The sequence below is a fragment of the Aotus nancymaae genome, unplaced genomic scaffold, assembly GCF_030222135.1.
Source record: "Aotus nancymaae isolate 86718 unplaced genomic scaffold, 86718_ANA_hifiasm-v0.15.2.pri h1tg000014l, whole genome shotgun sequence".
NCBI classification, from domain to species: Eukaryota; Metazoa; Chordata; class Mammalia; order Primates; family Aotidae; genus Aotus; species Aotus nancymaae.
In genome coordinates, this window is record NW_026988425.1 from 49,563,293 (window position 1) to 49,587,400 (window position 24,108).

A 24,108-nucleotide genomic window follows, 5' to 3' on the forward strand; every position below is an offset into this window, starting at 1 on the left:
CTTATATGAGTAGGTTCAACAAAGCTAAAAGGTGATGTCTTTCTGGTGGCTCTACTTTGATTCTGAGCAAAGCAAGCACTTGACATGACTTCCTTTAAAAGAAAGTCCATTCCTTTAGCTTTCCCTAGCTGCCAAAGAGAAGTTGAATGTCTGAAGCTTCTCAGTACAGTACTGTTCTGTTAGAAATAGATATAGGGACACAGCTCGTGCTTCAGTGCCAAGGTTAATAGTAAAAAGGCTCTTACAGTTTCCTTTCTTTGCAGATTCCACTCTTCTCTTCTCCCCATACATGCCATTTGCCAACCTTATCTATTACATCCCTTCTAGGTAAGGCATTCAGTTACTTCTCTTTTAAGAGTTTGAACTTACTTACAGAGCTCTATATCCAACACAGTGTGTGGTACCAGACAGGCTCAGCGGCAACATTACTTTTGAATTCCCCTTCTGGGTGGAACTGCCCATTCATAGATACAGCTGAAGAGTCAGTCCAATTTGGACCACACAGCCCTGCCATCTCCCTGCATACCCACATCTCCACGCACTGACTAAATGACTTCACACCAGGCATCACCCAGAGATCTGCTTGGCTATATTTTGACTCTGGAATTTATACCAGAAGTATGAAGGAGTTCTCCAGTTTCAAAAGTAGTAGGAAAGGTACCTAATGAGTACATAATAATGTCAAGGACAGCAAGCCATTTAGTCGAAAACAATGGACTGGGTTTCAAGATGGCTGACTAAAGGCATCTGGTACTTGCTTTCTCCTTGAAGAGCCACCAAAACAGCAGTAATCACACTTTGAATAGATCACCTGAGAGAGACTGCTGGCTTTAACACCAAAATGACAGGAAACACCTGAGGCAAGTAAGGAGCGGGATGCACAGCAGGGTGCTTGGCAGGGATTGGCTGGGGAGGCTCCTTCATGCAGGAAAAGGGTAAGTAACCCCCAGCAGTCCACATCCACATTCCCATTGTGAAGTCCTGGAATCCCAACCAAGGGAGAAACGCTCAACCCACACAAACAGGGAGCTTGGGGACTGCATGATGGCATTGCTCCAGAAAAGGAGCTTATCCCCCGGAGTCCTAAGCAGCTACAACAGGGCACTATTTTGAGGGCCCAGACCCCCAGCAGACAGCATCCTTCCCTGAGGCCCAGCAGCCCTCGCACATCCACATCTGTGAAGCCCCATTAATAGCACCCATCAAAATATTATGCAAGCCCTGGCAGTGAGCCAGCAGAGCCACTGTGCATTGTCAAGCCTGATTACAGGCTACCCTACCCTGCAGATGCCATCTGGGGCCAAAGTGCATGCTCCCAACCCACCTGTTTATGGCTGTTGCCATGGAAAACCACCCCTGCCTACCACAGCCAGGCCCTGCACACACCACTGAGGGACCTATCCAGCCTGGCTCCACCTACCCCTGTGCCCAGGCACTGGAGGGTGTACCTATCACTGACACCTGAGCACACCTCCCAGGGGCCTGAGGAAGGAACCACCCAATCTGCTGCTACCACCACCCACATGCACCACCTATGGGCCTGGGGACTAGCCACCGAGCCCATCATGCTCAACACCAGCGCAAATCACTTGGGAATCAGAGGGTTGTCCTGCCACTGCCCGCACCACACCTGACCTGCTGTCTGTGGGCAGTAAGCCCAAGGACCTGCCCACCATGCTATTGCTGGCACCAAGCAAGCTGCCTGGCAGCCCAAGAATCAGCCCACCAGGACCCTCTAATGTCAGTGCTACCATACACTGCCCCAGGGCCCAAGGACAGGCATGCTCAGCCTGCTGCTGCCTCTTGGTGCTCGAGGATGGGCCCACCTGATGTTCCCATCGCCAGCAAACACTTCAACTGCACTGAGGAAATCACACAACTGATTCTGCACAGCAAAAGAAACAATGGCAACCAACAAAATAGGTAACAATGTTTGCAATTTACCCATCTGACAAAGGACTTATAACCAGAATCTACAAAGAACTAAAACAGATTTACAAGAAAAAAACCCATTCAAAAGTGGGTGAAGGATATGAACAGACACTTTCAAAAGACATGTATGAAGCCAACAAACATATGAAAAAATGCTCATCATCACTGATCATTAGAGAAATGCATATCAAAACTACATTGAGATACCATCTCAAACCAGTTAGAATGGCAATCATTAAAAAATCTGGACACAACAGATGCTGGAGAGGATGTGGAGAAATAGGAACACTTTTACATTGTTGGTGGGAGTGTAAATTAGTTCAACCATTGTGGAAGGCAGTGTGGCGATTCCTCAAGGATCTAGAAACAGAAATACCACTTGACCCAGCAATCCTATTACTGGGTATATATCCATTACTGGGATTATAAATCATTCTATTATAAAGACACATGCACACGTATGTTCATTGCAGCACTGTATACAATAGCAAAGACGTGGAACCAACCCAAATGCCCATTGATGATAAACTGGATGGGGAAAATGTGGCACATATACACCATGGAATACTATGCAACCATAAAAAACGATGAGTTTGTGTCCTCTGAAGGGACATGGATGAACCTGGGAACCAGCAAACTGACACAAGAACAGAAAATCAAACACTGCATGTTCTCACTCGTAGGTGGGTGTTGAATAATGAGAACACATGGACACAGGGAGGGGAGCATCTCACACTGACGTCTATGGGTGGGGACCAGGGGAGGGACAGTGGGGGGTGGGGAGTTGGGGAGGGATAACATGGGGAGAAATGCCAGATATAGGTGATGGGGATGGAGGCAGCAAACAACATTGCCATGTATGCACCTGTGCAACAATCCTGCATGTTCTTCACATGTACCCCAGAACCTAAAGTGCAATAAATATATATATATGTACACACACACACATATGTAAAAATCATACTGAGACTACACTACACTACATGCATGCATCTGGAATCAAAGCCAAAGTGATGTGCCCAATCAACACCACAGATACATCTTCAGGAAAATATCCTCCCCTATGAAAGCAAATTCAAAAAACTGGGAGAAGTGACTGTTACACCTGATGTACAGATTATCAAAATATGTACAAGAAACATGAAGAAGGGACACTTCCAAAGGAACATGGTAATTTTCTAGCAACAGATTCCAGTGAAGAAATTTGTGAAATCTCAGAAAGAGAATTCAACGATTCAAAAGAAAATTGAAGCCCAGTGAGATACAAGAAAACAGAAATCAGAAAAATAATACAAAGAAATCAGAGAAACCATTTATGATATAAATGAGAAACTTACCAAAGACAGATTTTTTTAAAAAAAACAAATTTTGAAACTGAAGAATTTACTGAATGAAATACAAACTAGATCCAAAAGTTTCAACAGTAGACAGTATCAGCAGAAGAATTTAGAACTGAAAATCAGGTCTTTGGAAGCCAGACAGACAAAAATAAGAAAGAATGTGCAACTGCTGTGTGACATATGTGACACCATGAAGTGATCAAATATTCAAATTTTTGGTGTCTCAGAAAACAGAAAATAAAAGGGATAGGAAACCTATTTAATGAAATAGTATCTGAAAACTTCCCAAGTCTAGCAAGAGATTTAGACACCCAGATACAGGAAGCTTAGAGATCCTCAAATAGATGCAATTCAAAAATTCATGGCATTTTACAGTCAAACTGTCAAAAGTCTAAGAATAAAACAGCTAGAGACAAGTATCTAGTCACTTAGAAGGGGAACGCCTATCAGACTAACAGTGAATTTCTCAGCAGCCAGCTTACAGGCTAGGAGAAAATGGGATGATGTATGGAATAAGCTGCAAGAAAAAATAAACCCCGCCAGCCAAAGACTATTCTTAGATCATGATGGAATAAAACTAAAAATCAATAACGAGGAACTTGGGAAACTGTACAAATACGTGAAAATTAAACAACATGCTCCTGAATGGCCACTGGGTCAGTGAAGAAATTAAGGAGGAAATAAAAAAAATTATTGAAAAAAAATGAAAATAGAGGCAGGACATACCAAAACCCAAGGGATATAACAAAAGCAGTGCTAGGAGGTAAATCAATACCAATAAATGCCTACATCAAAAATCTACAGGCTGGGCACAGTGGCTCACGCCTATAATCCCAAGCACTTTGGGAGGCTGAGGCAGGCGGATCACCTGAGGTCAGGAGTTTGAGACCAGCCTGGCCAACATGGTGAAACCTCTACTAAATACAAAAAATTAGCTAGGTGTGGTGGTGCATGCCTGTAGTTCCAGCTACTTGGGAGACTGAGGCAGGAGAATCGCTTGAACCCAGAAGGCAGAGGTTGCAGTGAGCCAAGATTGTACCACTGCACTCCAGCCTGGGAAACAAGAACGAAACTCTGTCTCAAAAAAAAAAAAAAACCTAAAAAGATTTCAAGTAAATAATTTAACAATGCACCTCAAGGTAATAGAAAAGAACAAATCCAAAATTAGTAGAAGGAAGGAAATACTAAAGAGCAGAGCAGAACTAAACAAAATGAACTTTTACAAGTACAAAGGATCAACAAAAAAAGTTGCTTTTATGAAAAGATAAAATTGACGAGAGAAAAAGAAGACCCAAATAAATTCAGAAATGTAAAAGGAGACATTACAACTGATAACAGAACTACAAAAGAACATCTGAGACTATCTCCAATCATCTATTTGGAGATAGGGTCTCACTGTTACCCAGTCTGGGGCACAGTGGCATGGTCATCACTCACTGCAACCTCAGCCTCCTGGGTTCAAGTGATCCTCCCATCTCAGCCTCCTGAATAGCTGGGACTACAGGAGCGTGCCAGAGTGTCTGCCTGATTTTGTTGTTGTTTTTTAGTAGAGACAGTATGTTGCTGTGTTGCCCACTGGTCTTGAACTCCTGGCCTCAAAGGATCTCCCCTCTCAACCTCTCAAACTCCTGGGATTACCGGCATGAGCTACCATGCCTGACTATCAGAAACTATTATTAACCACGGTGCACTAGCAAACTGGAAAGCCTAGAGTAAATGGATAAATTCCTGGATACATAGTCTTCCAAGATTGAATCAGGAAGAAAGAGATAAACTGAACAAACCAATAATGAGTAATGAGATTCAATCAGTAATAAAATGTCTCCCAACAAAGGAAAGTCCAGGACCAAATGGCTTTATTACTGAATTCTACCAAACTTACAAAGAACTAACACCTATTATCCTATTCTAAAAAATTGAAAAGAAGGGAATTGTCCCTCACTCATTTCATGAGGGGAGCATTACCTTGATACAAAAAACAGACAAGGATGCAACATAAGAAAGCTATAAGCCAATATCTCTGATAAACACAGATGCAAAAATCCTCAACAAAATGCTAGCCAGCCTAATGCAACAGCACATCAAAAAGATATTATGCCACGATCAAGTGGGATTTATCTCAGGGATTCAAGGATGTTTCAACATAGGCAAATCAATAAATGTGACATTACATTCAAATGTGATGAAAATGTGATAAACTTCAACATCCCTTCATGATTAAAAAAAAAAACAACAACAAAAACTAGCATGAAGGGGACATATCTCAACATGATAAATGTTATATATAACACACAACTAACACCATGCTGAATGGGGAAAAGCTGAAAGCCTTTCCTCTAAGAACTGGAATAAGACTTAAGGATGCTACTTTGACCCCTCCTATTCACCATAGCAGTGAAGATCTAACACTGAGCAATGAGGCAAGCAAAATAGTAAAGGGCCCAGGTATGGTGGCTTATGCCTGTAATGCCAGCACTTTAGAAGGCCAAGGCAGGCAGATCGCCTGAGCTCAGGAGTTCAAGACCAGCCTGAGCAACATGGTGACACTCCATCTCTACAAAAAAAAAAAAAAGCTAGGCTTGGTGGCATGCGCCTGTGGTCCCAGCTACTTGAGAGGCTGAGGTGGGAGGATCACTTGAGCCCAGGAGGATGAGGTTGCGGTACCCCCTGCAAGGCAATGCTATTAGGAAAATAGGGCCTTTTGTAGGTGATTGGGTCATAAGGGTTTATCCCTCATGAAAAGGGATTAATGCACTAATAAGAGACCCAGGAGAGCTCCCTTGCCCTTTCCACTGTGTAAAGACATTCTGCAACCTGGAAGAAGGCCCCACCATTACCCAACCATGCTGGTACCCTAATCTCCAGCTTCCAGACTGAGAAATAAACTTGTTTTTTATAAACTGCCCAGTCTTCTACAATTGGTTACAGCAGCCAAAACTAAGACAGGAAGGATATAACCATTTTTGGTTGACATTTCTGAAACAGTTAACTTCCATTAAAGGATCTAACTAGAATATCTCACCTTTAAAATAATTGTTGAATGAGATATTTTTGAAGCTGTTTTATTTTGATTTTTCCTTTCCTTGACTAACCTTGTTAACATTTCTTAACTATAAAATGTCATTATTGTCTCATAGCCTCTTAATATTCTATTGTTAATAAATTAAGAGGGTTTTTTTCCATTTTAAACTAGAGTCAAGGGGTCAGCTTGCAAGTTAAAACAGTTTTCACATTTTTAAGGAGCTGCTTTTTTTTTTTCTTTTCAAAAAAGAATATGTGATCTACAAAGCCTAAATATTTATTATCTGACCTTTTACTGAAAAAAACTGCCAACCCCAGAACTAGACTAATAACAGGAGGCCCAACACAAAGAAATATACCTTGGCCTACTTATTTTGAAACAGTGCTTTTATGACCAGCCAGGCAAACCAAACTGATTGCTCCACCTACATTTGATGACACATTTGGCCAGCAGAACACTGGAAAGCAGGCCTCAGTTTAATCTTTGGGCTTTAATTTCACCGTTCTTAGGATTCACTGAGGCACTAAATTTAGATCTTAAATCCCACCTCAAAATCAGGCAGGATTCGTGTAGTCTGGGCCATGAGTAGTTCATCATTTGCCCAATGTTCAGCAATAATCAAGTTTGGAAAACATGAAATATCAACAATGCTAGGTATACAGTGAATGCTAAATGAGGGATTATATGAATCTTAAGGAATGTGGATAGTATGAAAGAGTCTGAGTGGGTTTAGATAGGTGGGCAGCACTGTCTAAACACAAGGCAGAGGGCAAGGCCCAGATCAGAGGCATTTTATGGCAGGGAGGAGAGTCTGGCTGAAGCACAGATAGAGGAATTTCATAAGAGGCGGTGATATAAACAATCTGGGGTTACAGCCTCAATAGAATGGTCTCAGGAAAAGTATTTTAGCACTCCTCACTGTACTGAAAGAAAATACAGACTCAAACCATGGCTGTTCTCCTGAATAATCAAATAAATGTGGAATCTCTGGCATTCAGCCAAGTTCATGGGGCGTCACTAAGCATATAAACTGGCTATGTGCAAAGCAGCCCTGCCCTGAGCTCCCACAGGCCTGGGAAGTTTTCACTGATGCTGACTCTCTCTTGGCAGTGTTAAGTGTGCAGGGCTGCACTGCCTGCCAGTGAAGAACAATGGTCAGGGTGTTTTAAGAGACATTTTTAACTAGAAGTTAATTTCTGGGTGTCAGGAATCGACAGGGAAGTTTTGGCTATCAAAGACTATCCTCAGAGAGGATTTAAATGACTACATCTCCACCCAAATCTGGGACTGACTCATGATGCCAAGATGCCCAGAGAAACAAGATGAGTCATTGCCCAAGGAATTTGGGGGCGGGGCTTAGAGGTTAAATGTTGTACATTAATGTGAAAAGCAAGGAGACATCTGTGTATTCAGGGCTGAAATCAAAGCTGGGGCCTACATCCACATCAAGCAAATATTTCCACTGCCTAGAGTCAGTAAAATGCAGTGTATAGTTGCTTTGACCTGCTTTCTTCTCCAGAAAGGTCTATAACAAATCTATTTATCTAGGCTTCTTTTTTTCTTCTAGACCATTATAACTTTCCATCTGTTAAATCAAACAAATCTGGCCTGAAAACCCCCTATTCACATATTTGAGTTCTTCTTTACAAAGTACAGCCTAACTTGGTAGGTAAGCAAACTGCAAGCCTGACTTAGGAATGTGCTTCTGTAACAATACCTGAGTCTCAGCCAGTCTCAGCAGCCATATTTCAGCCACTCACAGCCATTCAAACCACACTCAAATAAGGCTCAAAGGCCAAGCTGTAACCAATCCAGCAGTTTCTGCACCTCACTTCATTTTCTGGACTCACTTTCCTTTTTCTGTCCACAAATTCTCCCTGACCACTTAGAAGCGCTGGAGTCATTCTGAGTCTGCTGTGATTCAGAGGGCTGCCCAATTTAAGAGTCGTTTCTTCTTTGCTCAATGAAACCCTTAAATTTGTTTAAAGCTGTTCTTTTAACACGTCTAAATGGTTCATACTGACCCAATTACCATACTATGGCTGACATCATTTTCCCGAGTTGATATCCCTCATATGTGGCTGCATGTCCACAGAGCAGGCTTGCCATGGAGGCCCTCTAAACATCAATGTCATCCTCTCTATGGTAATTTTAATCTCTCACAAAACAGCCCTCAGTACAAGTTTCTATTTGACCAATTACACACATGTAATGGGTGTTTTGAGAAGGGTCAAGGAAGAAGGGCAGAAAATGATAAAATATGGAATGTTGTATCTGAGAATTTTCTTTAAAATTACAAACAGTGGGTCAAAGTTATGTGTCAGTCACTTCCAGAATGCCATTTTACTTCCAGAGATCTGCATCAGCTGACCTTTAAAATAAATGGACTAGGGTTCAGACCAAGTCACCAATCAGTACAGCATGGGATCCTGATTATCAAGAGACCCGAGAGCTCACAGAACTCAGCAGCCCTCCCAAGGTGCCTATTCCCTCACTTGTCAAACAGTGGCAATCATCCCTCATCTCTTCATGGAAATTTTTAGTCAAAAATAAAAGTAGTATAAAATGCAAATCATCATCAAGATCAATCAAAACTCAGATTCCTAGGTCTCTCATAAAGAGGGACTTGGGCACTGACACACACAGGTGAGCAGATAACAAACCACAAAAGCTAGTGAGACAAAAGTTACACCTAGTGAGGTAGTGAGGTATAGCCCAGGGAATACAAAGCATGTCCACACATTCAAACACCCTTCAGTGTAGTCACAGGCCCACGCTTTGGGAAGAGCTCTCAGGACAGTAACGGCTCTAGCTATTGCCCAGCCTTCTGGGTCTACCCTAGTCCTTGTGGCCTAATTAAAAAGAAAAAAATATGTTGTCTCCCATAAGAAAGAATGCTGATTTTTTTTTTCTAATAAGATAAATGAACAGAAGATGTCAGAATAGTATTTGCTGCTACCTTCAGATAAGTCACATTTTCCATGCTGCATCTGCAGAAACATTTGAGCATGTGTCTTAAAAAGGAAGCCCTAAATTCTGCTGAATCATACTCTGTGCTTCCTCACTAAATTTAATTCATGTAAAATGAAAACTCTGAAAATTAGCTGTTGTAATGGTTTGAAGTTGTGAATCTGAATTTTATATAACACATCTTCAATTTATATATTCTTTTAATGTTTGGAATTTGGTTTTTCAAATAAAAACAAGATTCTAGTAAAACATTTTAAATTTTCTCTGAGACTAAATTAACTCCCATTAGTTTTCCCTTAATACATACCATGCACTTTAAATCTAAGCATTAAATTATCATATAGCACTTATGTGATCAAAGGGAAAAACACAGGAAACCACAAATTTACACAGAATACAACTGTATACACCCAAATATACAGTGTTTTATTAATAATACTTTATATGTAAAGAGAGAACATTATAAAAAAATTAAAATCAAATAAAATTGTCCTTTAAAAATCTCTTGAATGTGTCCTAAAGCCTAGTTCTTGCATTAGTTACTCTCAAAAAACTACATACTCATCTCTAGTTTAAGATGCAAAATGTGGGTGGAAATCTTCCTAAGTCCTCACTGCCAGCTTGGTATGATGCAAGTGCAAATTGCTATGCTGCTGCTCTACAGGCTGGCATCAGAATTGGACCTGGAAGTTGTATAGATGACAGGCTCCAGAAGTGGCAACTGCCTTTCCCAGAAGTTGAAAAACCCTTCTGGTCCCTTGCAGAGCAGTCTGGGAATGTTTTAGAAAATGAAAGGAAAACAAAATCTGCTCAAATAGGAACAAGGACAGCTAATGATCAAAACTCAACTCCTCACCACAGCAGAGCCCAGGAGGAAAGCAGCTCTGCTGCTGTTCACCCACACTGAGCAGATAGGGGAGTGGCTCCCAGTTAGAGAGGAGGTTAACAAGCAACAGCAGCCCCTTGGCCCAGTCCTTCAGATTAGTGACCTGCTGTGATTACACAGAAGCTGTGTGTTCCAGAAAACCACTTCAGGAAACATCCCAAAGTAAGGGCACACATCAACTAATTCTTAGCATGAAACTTACAGATTTGTAGATTATCTGCTTTACCTTTTGCCACTGGCTAATTTATTAGGACAGGAGAGGACACTGATGCTGAGCACATTAATTCCACGCAGCACAGAACCTAACCATCAATATACACAAAGTACTTACTGCCACAAACAGCATGCAGTACATGGAGAACGAAGAGTGGCCTGAGTAGAAGGACAATCTAGAAGAAAAAGAAGACAAATGTTACTTTTTTCTCTTAGGAGCCAAAAGTATTCTTGATTTCATAAATCTGCTCCTTAGCTTCAGAATGTACACAACTGCCTCCCTCCATCTTGAGAAATTAGAAGGGTGGAGCAGGAGGACAATTAGGACAGGAACATTAAAGAGTGCAAGAAGGATCTGAGCTCAGATTTCTATGCAGTATCATTTTATTGAAACTTTCAGGATGGGTAATGTGTCATGAGAATAAACTTGCCAAGTGTTTCTAAGATGTTAGAAGAATGATACTTGACAAGTCATAACTGGCATAAATGGCCTTGACTTTTACATATACACTTATGTGACCATGATTTAAGTTTTATTTTCCACTTGCAGGATTAGTCCCTGAGTAATGTTATACCTCCTTGGGAACACTCAGAAGTTGATTGCTTTTTTCCATCCGTATTAATATTTTAGTGTTTTAAACGGGCACACATCTTGCCTTACATTTCCCACCAGATTCAGTGTTTTTGTTTCTTTCAGTATTAGGGTCTATAAACATCTGAGTATCATCTTCCTCACCTAAAAATGACAGAATGCTTATAAAATTTTATAGCACTTCTGATAAAAGAAAAACAGAGCTCACTAACATTCAAGATCTAAGTTTTGCTTATCCAGAATTAGCCACTGATGCAGAAGAGACAAGCACATCAAGCACAGTAAAAGTAAGCCACAAAAAGATGCTCATGCAAATAACTAGAATACATCTCCTGACTGCTTTTCCCTGCATAAGAATAAAAACAAAAACAAGAGGGACAGGCTCTTAAGTAATTTACTTATTACACTCTGCCTTGTTCAAATGGAATTTAAGGGAGATGTTGGTTCCCTGGATTCAGACAGGAGAAAAACCACCTAACATACATACCAGAAAGTCACATGTGTATGTTCAGCAGCTGCCAGTGGGTGCAACAGTAAAGATTACTTAAGTGTATACACTGATGATGATTCTACCAAGAATTTTGATTGCCTTTTTCTAAATCAGATACATGCCTAAGAAAGCGAATTCTCTAATTTCCTGTGCCAAGCAGGAATTATGTAATTAAACACAATAATTATTCTGGGTTTAGTCTACATAAAGAGAGAAAAATAAATCACTTTTTAGCCTTGCTATATGATCATACAGAATGGATCAATACAAATAGTAATTTTAAATCAGATAATTAGAGCAGAGCGCTGCACATTTTATAGTTTGTGTTTTATTGAAGAGCCTACAAGTTAATAAAAGCCAATTTCAAGGATTGTCAGACCCCATCAAGCCAACATAACCATGATCCCAGAAATATTCTCAAAGCCAAGTAAGTGAGGTTTCACTAAATCCTTTACACTGTGCTACAAAATCATAAACTGCAAACTAATGTAATAGTTTTAAACAGCTCTGAATCATCCATAAGGTGATTTCATTCATTGGTTTCCATTTTTTACACTGAATACAAAAACAGATATTTTATTCAGTATAGAATTTGTGAAGAAGTCTGGCTATGACTTTGACAGGGATTAAAAACAAAGAAGTAATTCTATTCAATCTCAGTGTCTACATCTTTATCTACAGTAATTTACCCAACAGAACATGGTAATACAGACTTCTATTTCTATTAAAAAGCAAACAGAATAAAGCACAAAAAATGGAAATTCTAATTATTCATATTCCATATAAATCTAACTCTTTATTGGAGTCTCTAGGAGATACAGCTCTTAAGTGTATATTATTATTATGACCAGAATGCACAAATGGACTATATATCTGTATGGGTGGTTTAATAAAACCCAAGGAGTAGCCCAAATGCTTTTTTTGGGGTGGGGGGCGGTGGGGGAAGAATGGAGTCTCACTCTGTTGCCCAGGGTGGAGTGCAGTAGCACATTCTTGGCTCACTGCATCCTCCACCTCCTAGGTTCAAGCAATTCTTCTGCCTCAGCCTCCCAAATAGCAGGGATTACAGGTGTGTACCTCTAAGCCCGGGTAATTTTTGTATTTTTAATAGAGACGGGGTTTTCCCACGTTGGCCAGGCTGGTCTTGAACTCCTGACCTCATGCGATCCATCAGCCTTGTCCTCCCAAAGTGCTGGGAATACAGGTGTGAGCCATGTATTCCCATGCCTGGCCTCAAATGCAGTTTGTTTCCATCACAGTGACCTCACTGAAATGTTTAAGACTACAGCCCTGACCTCAGAACCCTGCCCTTACAATTTAACCAATTCTAGATTTTAACCAATCCTATAGTATCATCTCACTTCATTATAGCCTCTCTGATGAAGGCAGGTACAATACAGTAATAATGTGAGCCAGCTTTCCAACCAAATCTTAGGAAAATCTCAGGAAGAAAATTTACAGAGTGAAAAATGTATTTTGAAATGCTGCTGTTTTCACTGACTGAGGTGTAGTCTACGATAAACAAGCTTCAGTTAGTAAGTAAACTGGTTTTGACTACGTAACTCACAGTGAATGGGGTTCTATTTTTTTTATTTTTTGAGATGGAGTCACACTCTGTCATCCAGGCTAGAGTGCAGTGGTGCAGTCTTGGCTCACTGCAACCTCCACCTCCTGGGTTCAAGCGATTATCCTGTCTAAGCCTCCTGAGTAGCTGCGCTACCAGGCTCGGCTAATTTTTATGTTTTTAGTAGAGATGGGGTTTTGCCATGTTGGCCAGGTTGGTCTCAAACTCCTGGATCTTAGGTGATCTGCCCGCCTTGGCCTCCTAAAATGCTGGATTACAGGCGTGAGCCACCGCACCTGGCCTAGGATTCTATTTCAAGTGGCAACTTTATGATTTTTTTTCCTCACATTTGTCAGCCAGGTCACCCCTTTCTCAGAGCCAATTAAACTTGGCCTGCACTCCAATATCATGGCCTTGAGAGCATTCATAGCAATCCACCTGCACCCTCTTGCCCCCATGCCTGTCAATTCTTTCCTCAACTAAGCATTCTTATATCTCTGTGCTCCAACATCCACATCCATGTTCGGCCTCATAAATTGCAAAGACACAATCAAATCCAGTCTTTATCAACATCAAAAGCAATCAACTCCTATAAAGCATTTCTTAATTTTGTATTTTGGGGCTCAGAAGGAGGTTAAATCACAACCCAGCTGATCACCTCTCTGCTGTCTTCTCACCATCTGACTTTCTTCCTTTCCTCCTTCCTACTCCACAAAACAGTTACACCTTTAGCTGTTCTAGTATGAAGTATCTTTATTTTGCATTCATTCTCTTTTTTTTTTTTTTAATTGAGACAGAGTCTCACTCTGTCACCCAGGTTGGAGTGCACAGGCACGATCTCAAGTCACTGCAACCTCCTCCTCCTAGGTTCAAGCAATTCTCCTACCTAGCCTCCCAAGTAGCAGGAATTACAGGCGTGTGCCACCATGTCTGGCTAATTTTTATATTTTTAGTAGAGATGGGTTTTCACCATGTTGGCCTGGATGGCCTCCAAGTCCTGACCTCAAGTGACCTGCCTGCCTCGGCCTCCCAAAGTGCTGGGATTTACAGGCATGAGCCACCGTGCCCAGCCTGCATTCATTCTTGACTGATGGTTTTCCTGAGTACAGAATTCTAAATTGATGACTTTTTCTCTCATCGCTTTGAGGCTATCATTGCACTATCTTCTTGCTTCTGCTTTTGCTGTTAAAATACAAGCCATCTGTCAGCCAGTTCCTTCTGGGTTATCTGTCTTTTCTCTCTAACTGCTTCCTCTCCTCCTGCCGCCTATCAATATTCCAGTTTTACTGTCATGTATCTAGTACTAGGATTTCTTTTTATTGATCTAGTTTAGTGTTCATTGGCTTCTTCTATCTGAGGACTCGCCACTTGGTACAAGTCCTCAGCCATTACTTTGCATACTGGCCATCCTCCATCCTAGTAGCTTTCTGTGGGAGGCTAATTCAACATGTAAGGCCTTTGTTTTCTATTCCTCCAGATCTCTTACCCTTTCTTCTCTATATTTAATTTCAGTCTCTTTAGGTGTAGCTTTCATTTTGTCATCCCTTTCACTGTATCTAATCTGCTTAATCAATATGTTATGCTGTAAATTTTAAATTACCATATATGTATCATTTACAGACCTCTTTGGTTCTGTTCCAAACCTGCGTGGCCAACTTCGGTTCTCTTCATCCCACATCATATTTTCTGTCTGCTCTTATTTTAGTCTACACCTGGTAATTCTAATATCTGTAATCTCTGAGAGTTTATGTAATTTGTTGTATTTGCTGACTGTCACTTAGGGTAGCTTGTTTCCTCATAAGTTCATTTATATTAGAATGAGGTCATGTCCTTGGGACTCTATCTGAGGGGAATCTTTGAGCCTTGGTTTAAGGAGAGTTCCTCCAGAGAAGATATGTTTACCTATGCTGGGTTCATTACCAATACACTTTAAACCTCAAGCTTTTTTTCCCCCCCTTTTTCCTTCCTAAACCAAATAGTATGAATTCTGGCTCCAAACCAGTGTGAGTGTGGTCCTGTGTTTAAGAATTCTTTTTAATCGCTCCCATGGGGAGGATGCTGTCACTGTCTGGGAGTCCTTACGTTATCCACATGTCTCTTATGACCTCTCCTCTGGCCTCAGCCTTTAGCTCTGTGCCCCATGTTCACTGCCTATCAAAACTCAGGGTCTATGCCACCAGGAACCAGCAGATACTTTCAATGACCACAATGGATCTACAGCACTAACTGACGCAGGCCTCAGAAAAATTCCTTTACTCTCCCACCAGCAACTATTTACTAAAAACACTTATATGTGTTTTAGGATGTGTATATATAATTTAAGATATAATATACACAAATGTGTGTGTAATGTATCATCTAGCATGTTTAGCTGAACTATTATCAGTAGGCACTTAATCCTCCATGTTGCCATAAATAGAAGTAGGCTTTTTTTTAAAAGAATTCTTAAAACTAATGAAATGCTATCTAAAATCAATCACTTTACTAAGAGACACAATAGTTCAGCAACAGCAGTTTGTTTTTTTTTTTGTTTTTTTTTCTTTTGAGACGGAGTTTCGCTTTTGTTACCCAGGCTGGAGTGCAATGGCGCGATCTCTGCTCACCGCAACCTCCGCCTCCTGGGTTCAGGCAATTCTCCTGCCTCAGCCTCCTGAGTAGCTGGGATTACAGGCACGCGCCACCATGCCCAGCTAATTTTTTGTATTTTTAGTAGAGACAGGGTTTCACCATGTTGACCAGGATGGTCTCGATCTCTTGACCTCGTGATCCACCCGCCTCGGCCTCCCAAAGTGCTGGGATTACAGGCTTGAGCCACCGCGCCCGGCCAGCAGTTTGTTTTTAATTGTACAGTGACTAATGTTCAAAAATATTTCACATTATTACTATACCACCATTTCCCCCAGGTATGCCAAAGTTGGTTCTGCTATGAATTAGAATTTCCTTTTTCCCCTAAAAATCATCCTGAAATTGATTCCTAAAGCACTGTAAGGCAGAAAGGTTGTTGAAAGACTTATAATTGTTACAAGTTACTGAGTATGTTCAAGTACTTAATACACAGTGTTTCCACTTTTCACAAACACTCTCATGTGCTCACATAGAGACAATGATTCTCAGACAGGTTCAGTAACTTGCTCAAAAAGTCACACCTCTTTGGGGCTCAAATCTGAGTCTTCCCAACTCTTTTGCGCCATGATTTCACTCTTGTCAGTGGCAGACAGACCCAGGAGGAACTTTAATCCTGGCATCTCCAGGCAGGGGAGTTCCATCACAAAGTACAGTTTACATGTGGCAAAATGTATGAAGTAAATATATGAAGAAGAAATTAGACTTAATCCATGAATAAATACATGTTGCCAATGTGAAAATAATCTTTGTCTTCTTTAGAGACAGAGTCTCGCTCTGTCACTCAGGCTACAGTGCAGTAAATAATCATTTTAAGTGAATACCAATTTGTCTTTTTTGTACACTCTAAAGGCAAAAGGAAAGGAAATCAAACTGTAACAAGAGGCATTTTCTTCAAATGTTATTTCCTGATTTTAAAGTTTATATAACAGCAGATTAACCTGAAGTATAGCATAAGTTCCCCTGTGATAATCTTTAAACATGGACTGATCCTGTAAAAAAGTTAAAATACGTCCTACACAAATGCTACAAATGGATATATGAGCAATGACCTCTTAATGAACATAATTTATTTCAGAAAGATTTTTACAGTTGATAACTGCTAAATGCTTTAGCAATGAGATACCGTATTATTATCTACAAGAATCTCACATCTAAGGTACTTGAGGAATCAAGTAGGTGATGAATGAGAAAACAGGCACTTTCATATTGCACACTTTCTGGAGGATGGTTTGGTAATATCTATCAACATGTCAACCACATATTATGTGACCCAGTAATTCCACTTTGAGGTATGTCTCCTAGAGAAATGCAAACATGTACCGCAACACTGCCAGAAACTCAAGGACCCAAGGAAGATTCTAGCTTTTTTTTGAGATGGAGTCTTGGTCTGTCACCCAGGCTGGAGTGCAGTGGTGTCATCTCAGCTCACCGCAACCTCTGCCTCCCGGGTTCAAGCAATTACCCTTCCTCAGCATCCCAAATATCTAGGATTACAGGCATGCATTACCCCCAGATAATTTTTGCATTTTTAGTTGCGATGGGGTTTCACCATGTTGGCCAGGCTGGTCAAACTTCTGACCACAGGTGATCCACCTGCCTCAGCCTCTCAGAGTGCTGGGATTACAGATGTGAGCCTCCATGTCCTGCCAATTCTAGCACTATTCTGAATACAGTTATCCTATGGATCTGTGGGGGACTGGTTCCTGGACCTTCCAAGGATACCAAAATCCACAGATGCTCAAGTCCCTGATGTAAAATGACACAGTATTTGCATATAACCTGCACACATTATCCCATATAGTTTAAAACATCTCTAGATTATCTAAAATGCCTAATACAATGTAAATGCAATGTAAATAATTGTCCTACTGTGTATTGTTTAGGGAATAATGGCAAGAAAAAAGTCTGTATACATTCAGTACTGATCAATTTTTTTCACAAATATTTTCAATCCAGTTAGTTGAATCCACAAATATGGAGGACTGATTATATAATGTATTAACTAAAATGAATAGCTCTATGTGAACTGATACAAGCCGTGTCTCCAAGACACTTTTTTTTTCTTTTGAGACAGAGTCTCACTCTGTCACCCAGGCTGGAGTGTGGTGGCGCAATCTTGGCTCACTGCAACCTCCACCTCCCAGGTTCACATGATTCTTCTGCCTCAGCCTCCTAAGTAGCTGGGACTACAGGTACCTGCCACCACACCCAGCTAATTTTTTTTTTTTTTTTTTGTATTTTTAGTAGAAATGGGGTTTCACCATCTTAGCCAGGATGGTTCAAGACATATTTTTAGAAGTTATTTATTTAATCCACACAAACTATACAATTTCACATTCAATATAAAAATACATAGAAAAATGACTGAAAGGAAATACAAACTATTAGCAGCTCTGGGGAAGGGTATCAAAATGGGGGTTAAACTAAACTTTCACATAATACAGTGATAATACTGGAATCACAACTTGTTATAACAGGGATAATATATATGTGAAAATATTTTAAAGCAATGGTTGTCAAAATATGACATGCCACCGGGTGCAGTGGCTCACATCTGTAATATCAGCACTTTGGGAGGCCGAGGTAGGCAGATGACGAGTTCAAGAGATCGAGACCATCCTGGCCAACACTAAAGGTGGTATGTGCCTTTAGTCCCAGCTACTCAGAAGGCTGAGACAGGAGAATCGCTTGAACTCGGGAGGCGGAGGTTTCAGTGAGCCAAGATTGCACCATTGCACTCCAGCCTGGGTGACAGAGCAGGACTCCATCTCAAAAAAAAAAAAAATGACATGCCTACTACAGATTTCTTACAAATCTCTTCCCTACCAAATACACACATACAGTCTACATCCCTCTTCCTAATAGTTTCCCCAAGAGTTTCTTGGCTAAAAGTGCCATTACTCTGGGTATAAACGCAGCTCCCTACTTAAAAACTCATGCCCAGACCCAGCAGTGACTCAGGCCCTGTTCTCACATCTTGCAGTTAAAATGTTTTAACATATATATGTATTTTTAAATATCACGTTTCCAATAAAAATATACAATATACATATAATTTAAAAGGAAGTCAAACTACAACATGGGGCATTTTCTTCAAATGTTTGATACCTTGAAATTCAGTATATTAACTCTGCTATTTTTGTAACTAACGGAGCTAATAAATATACTTAAATCCTGAATGTTTAGAAAGAGGAGGCTTATTAAAGAAATCATATTTCTAGAAAGGTCTAGAACCACAAGAACCACAGGGTACCTCTCCCAAAGGTTACAAAGATGAAGGTAATAAATAGCAAAGGAATATAAAATGGTCCCCGCCAAAATTAAGTAAAATGTAATACAATAAAAAATTTTATAAACACATCTTCTTTCCTTGAACCACCTAGAAAATGAGAAATTATTTCATTTGCAGCAAAAATCCTGTCATATACTCACTGAATTATTTTTACAATTATTTTAATAAATTTCCATTTAAAGCTACTCTATTATATAGGGTCAATTTTAACCAAGCCACATTACACAGAGACACATACCTATCTGAAATAAGACAGAAGTGACAATTCTATTTTAGTAATTAATTCCTCAAATATCACTCCACAGCCACTAACATCTGTGAATAACATGCCGAATGACTAATATCTACAGATATTAGGTCATGATGCTTAAAGGAGAGAAACCAGCAGGAACATAGACAACGAAAAAAGAAGGAGAAAATAGGCAGGGCACGGTGGTTCACACCTGTAATCCCAGCATTTTGAGGCCGAGGTGGGTGAATCACAAGGTCAGGAGATTAAGACCATCCTGGCCAACATGGTGAAATCCCCTCTCTACTAAAAATACAAAAATTAGCCAAGCGTGGTGGTAGGTGCCTGTAATCCCAGGTCTTCCGGAGGCTGAGGCAGGAAAATCGCTTGAAGATGGAAGGTGGAGGTTGCAGTGAGCTGAGATTGCGCCACTTCACTCCAGCCTGGTAACAGAGTGAGATTCCATCTCAAAAAATAAAAATAAAAAAGGCGGAAAATGTAGGACACAGTAGGTATGTGTGTAGGATATTTCAAACTCATTATAATGTGTGTCTTTTGTTTATGGAAAAATGTTGCAAAAGACAAATCCAGAAAATAGGAGGTTGCTGAGAATCTTTAAGATAAAGGAAAGCAGAACTGGGTATATCTTGAAAATAACATGACTGGGGAAGAAATGCTTCCAAACTCTTAGCAGGAAAACCTGGTGACTACTGTAACAGATGAGGACAAAGGCTGCTGACAAAAAGGGTAAAACACATGCAAGTACTAACCAGGGGAAGGAAATATCATATGTTTATAATATAAGTTAATCAGTTTTCTTGGTTATTAAGGAAAATTCATGATCTAATACAAATATACTCCAAACCACCAAAGCCACTTTACCTAACAGTAAAATGATAAGTTAATATTAATAATATTAATAACTTAGAATAATATGTTAATAACCAGTTTCCTTGGTTATTAAGGAAAATTCATGACCTGATACAAAAATACTCCAAACCACCAAAGCCACTTTACCTAACAGTAAAATGACAGTTAAAAAGGAAACAAGGGACAAGTGGTAGATGAAACAAAGGACACACTGTGTGCTGTTCCTTTGCAGGCAACTGTAACACCTTGCCCACCACTCATCCCCTTTGTAAAATCGCTGAACGAGAAGCCTCCCTGCTAAAAGGTAAACTCTTTCAGAATAATACAGAAGGAAGAGACAGTTTTAATTCGCTTTCTAAAGTGTGCATTGTTATTATTTTAAGGGCAGGATTGCTAACTAGAAACAAGATCCTAAGACTTCTATTTTAAGCCCTCACCCCAAAAGACAACACCAAGACCAAGAACATCTACTACAACCTGGCAGGAGGCTCCACTTATGACTCTCCTGCAGATAATGAAATCACCACTCTTGGTGACTAGGGTCAAGAAAGATAAGCCTTAGCTGGGTGGAGTAGTTCACACCTATAATCCCAGAGCTTAGGGAGGCCAAGGTGGGAGGATCACTTGAGCCCAGGAGTTTGAGATCAGCCTAGGCAACATAGTGAGACCCTGTCTCCACCCAAAAAAAAAAAAAAAAAAAATGTATTTAGCCAGGTGTGATACTAAAAAAATGAAAGAAAGATAAGGCTCAAGACATCAATAAAAGTGTCTTTAGTATTATACCAATACAGAAATTTAGATTTAAGCAGACACCACCAATGGCCAGAGGAGGCAAAAGCCCACACAGATATAAAATTATTAGAGTCCAACAGGAGAGGCTACCAGACAGGCCACTCCTGTTCCTTTCAGATTAAGACCAGATGATGTCACTACAGCTCTTGTTACCAGGAGGACTAACAGTGCTACAATAATTCACTTACAGAAATCTTTTCTACCCAATAGACAAAAGCAGAAAAGTCACATTTCATTCAGTATCCCAAGCCCTTCAGCTGTTAGAGAAAAGAAACCAATAGCAATTCTTTCTCCAGTTCTTCCTGAAAAAAAAAAAAAAAAAACAAAAAAAAAAAACAAGAAACCGATAGCAATTCTTATAACAATTAGGTGCCCATTTTAGTATATTCGGATTAAGGAGTGTAAAGCTGAATATCTTTTACAAGTATAGGGAAAAAAACATGAGCATGTTACTCTCCTGCTTCCAGTCCTTCACTAGAACATACTGTTGAGCAAAGAGTAAACACACCCTTCCTAAGCCCCAACACCTCCAGAACCATCAAATGATGGAAACTACTTGATATAGTTTGGAAGTGCATCCCCTCTAAATCTCATGTTGAAATATAATCCCCAATGTCGGAGGTGGGGCCCAGCAGGAGGTATTAGATCACTGGAATGGATCCCCCATGAATGGTTTAGTGCCATCCCCCTGGTGATGAGTGAGTTCTCATTCACTTAGTTCACATGAGGTCTGGTTGTTTAAAAGAGTCTGGGACCTTCTCCTTCCCTGTGACTCTCGAGCCATGTGATATGCCTGCTTCCCCCTTCACCTTCAACCATGACTGTAAGCTTCCTGAGGCCCTCACTAGAAGCCAAGCAGATGTTGGTGCCATACTTACACAGCCTACAGAACCATAAGCCAAAATAAACCTCACTTATTAATTACCCAGTCTCAGATATTCCTTTATAGCAATGCAAAACAGCCTAACACACTACTTTCAGTTCCCAATATATCTGTTTCATGCTGTTTATTCAACACCTCTGCCTGGAATGAGCACCACTCCTCTCTTTGGTAATTATTACTTAAGAGTCAATTCAGTCCATTTCCTCCAAGAAACCTTTCCTAAAAATCTAGACTGAATTTATGGATCACCCTTTCTCTGAGGAGCACTCAATTAATATATCAATCATAGCCCAACCTGTTACGTTAAAATCATCTGTTACTGAGCCTTCTTCCCCAATTACATCAAAAGCTGGGCAGGCTGGGTGGAATAAGATTTTTTAAATAGGATTGATGGCATATTTTTAGTTGCATAAGATACGTTAATTACTTTTTAAAATCAGAAGGTACACCAAAACAAAAGAAAAATTACTGGCAAACTCCCATCCTCCCTGATTGAGATCTTAATTCATGTTGTACCCCTAACACCCTGCAGCATTATCAAACATAGAGTAGGTATTCAATGTGTTTTTTTTTTTCTTTTTTGCTAAAGTAGAATCTGAACTATTCAGTAATAAATAAAGTTTTATTTAATTATCCAAGAAAATCCTTACACTTTTCAAATTTAAATGGCATAAACAAATTCACCTTTCTCCCCTACCCACATGCATCAAGAATAACAGTTTAAATGGCTTCACAAGAAGTATACTTCAACAATTTATGTTTATGTTATAAAAAATACATTAAGTAAAACTAAGGAATATACTTTATCATGTAATTAAACGCTGTATGCCAGTAAATTACATCAAACCACCTAAGTTACCTAATTTAGACACCTTACTGTCTGTCTGATGTCTTTTCCCCTTTCAGTGGTTAGAAATTTGGACTTCCTCATCAAAACTAAGGAGCATTAGGAAGTCCAGTTTAACTTCCTTCTTTTGTCATTCTCTCGTCAGAAATCTTGGGCAAAGTGGATTAGTTTGAACAAGCAGAACTTAATGCATCTTCCCCAACACATCTGGCAAGTATTTGAATAATGTGTGTAAAATGCCTCAAACTCCTTTTTCTATTATGATCAAAGGCAGACAGATTAACTGAGTAAGTAATATTCATAATGATTAAGTAACAGATGTTTCCTGCTATAAATTTTTAAAAATTCAACTCAGGGAGGGCACTGTGGCTCCCACCTGTAATGCTAGCAGTTTGGGAGGCTGAGTCAGGTGGATCACCTGAGTTCAGGAGTTCCAGACTAACCTATACAACATAGCGAAACCCCATCTCTACTAAAAATACAAAAATTAGCCAGGTGCAGTGGCACACGCCTGTAATCCCAGCTTCTCAGGAGGCTGAGGCAGGAAAATGGATTGAACCTGAGAGGTGGAGGGTGCAATGAGCCGAGATCTTGCCACTGCACTCCACCCCGGCCAACAGTGCAAGATGTGTCTCAAAAAAAAAAAAAAAATTCAAATCTTAAAAACATGCTCAAAACAAAAGTAAGTAGTACAATAACTAACCACAAACGATAGGAAGAAAGGTCTTAGGGGCTGTCTGAATTCTATTTCCTACTGCCTATGTGAAGATTTTCTCAATTTTTAAAGGAGTATTTTTGTTCTTCCATAAACCAAAAGTCTTCCAAATTGCCCATCCTCACATGCAAAAGTTTCTAAACATTACCAGAAGCAAAACATTGCTTCTGAGTTGCAACAGATTAAGAAAAAATAATGATTAACATAATACAAACATAAAAGCCAATTCTATAAATATCTCCCTCCTATAATATCTCCCAAGTTTATTATATAAATGGACAATACTATTATTAGATAATATTATCTAATGTCTCTGCAAACCTCATTCTCCCAAAAGAGTGGCATTAGAAATTCTGTATCAACAAAGGCTTTTTCTGTCTGCTTAATGGAGAATGACATCATAGGAAATCAAGATCTAGACAGGTCAGTAGGTTACTGGTCAGTAAATTAGCTGGTCTAGGTGAAGCTGGTGCCATTTTGGTACAGCAAATTTCTGTACTCCTCAGGGGCTATTACTGGTTTTCTTACTCACATATTCCCTGGAAACTAAGTAGCAATGCTTTTTGTTTTTTCTTTGTTTTATTTTATTTTTATTTTTATTTATTTATTTTTTTCCTACAAGTCTAAATTGTCAGGTACTGACATTCAGAACAGGGGAGCTGAAAAGAGGTACTGGCCTTTAAGTCACCTTCCTGTTAAATACAATAATACAAGATAAATATAAACCCTTGTATCCTGAAGTAGATGTCACCCAAGGTCATGTTTTCATAATCCAGGTAATCTGAAGTAGTAGTTCTCAAGCTGTGGTGCCAAGATCAACAGCAGCATCTGAAACTTGTTAGAAGA

General features: G+C 39.9%; 1 protein-coding gene across 3 annotated transcripts in view; it reads right to left on the reverse strand.

The window, feature by feature from the left end:
- The window catches only part of PLPP1 (phospholipid phosphatase 1), a 103,027-nt gene that overhangs the window by 3,876 nt on the left and 75,043 nt on the right, over positions 1–24,108 (reverse strand). For all 3 annotated transcript variants that reach the window (XM_012457308.2, XM_012457307.2, XM_064375980.1), the window contains exon 4: positions 10,482–10,539. In XM_012457308.2, the coding sequence (XP_012312731.1) occupies positions 10,482–10,539 (58 nt within the window). The remainder of the gene's footprint in view (positions 1–10,481; positions 10,540–24,108) is intronic.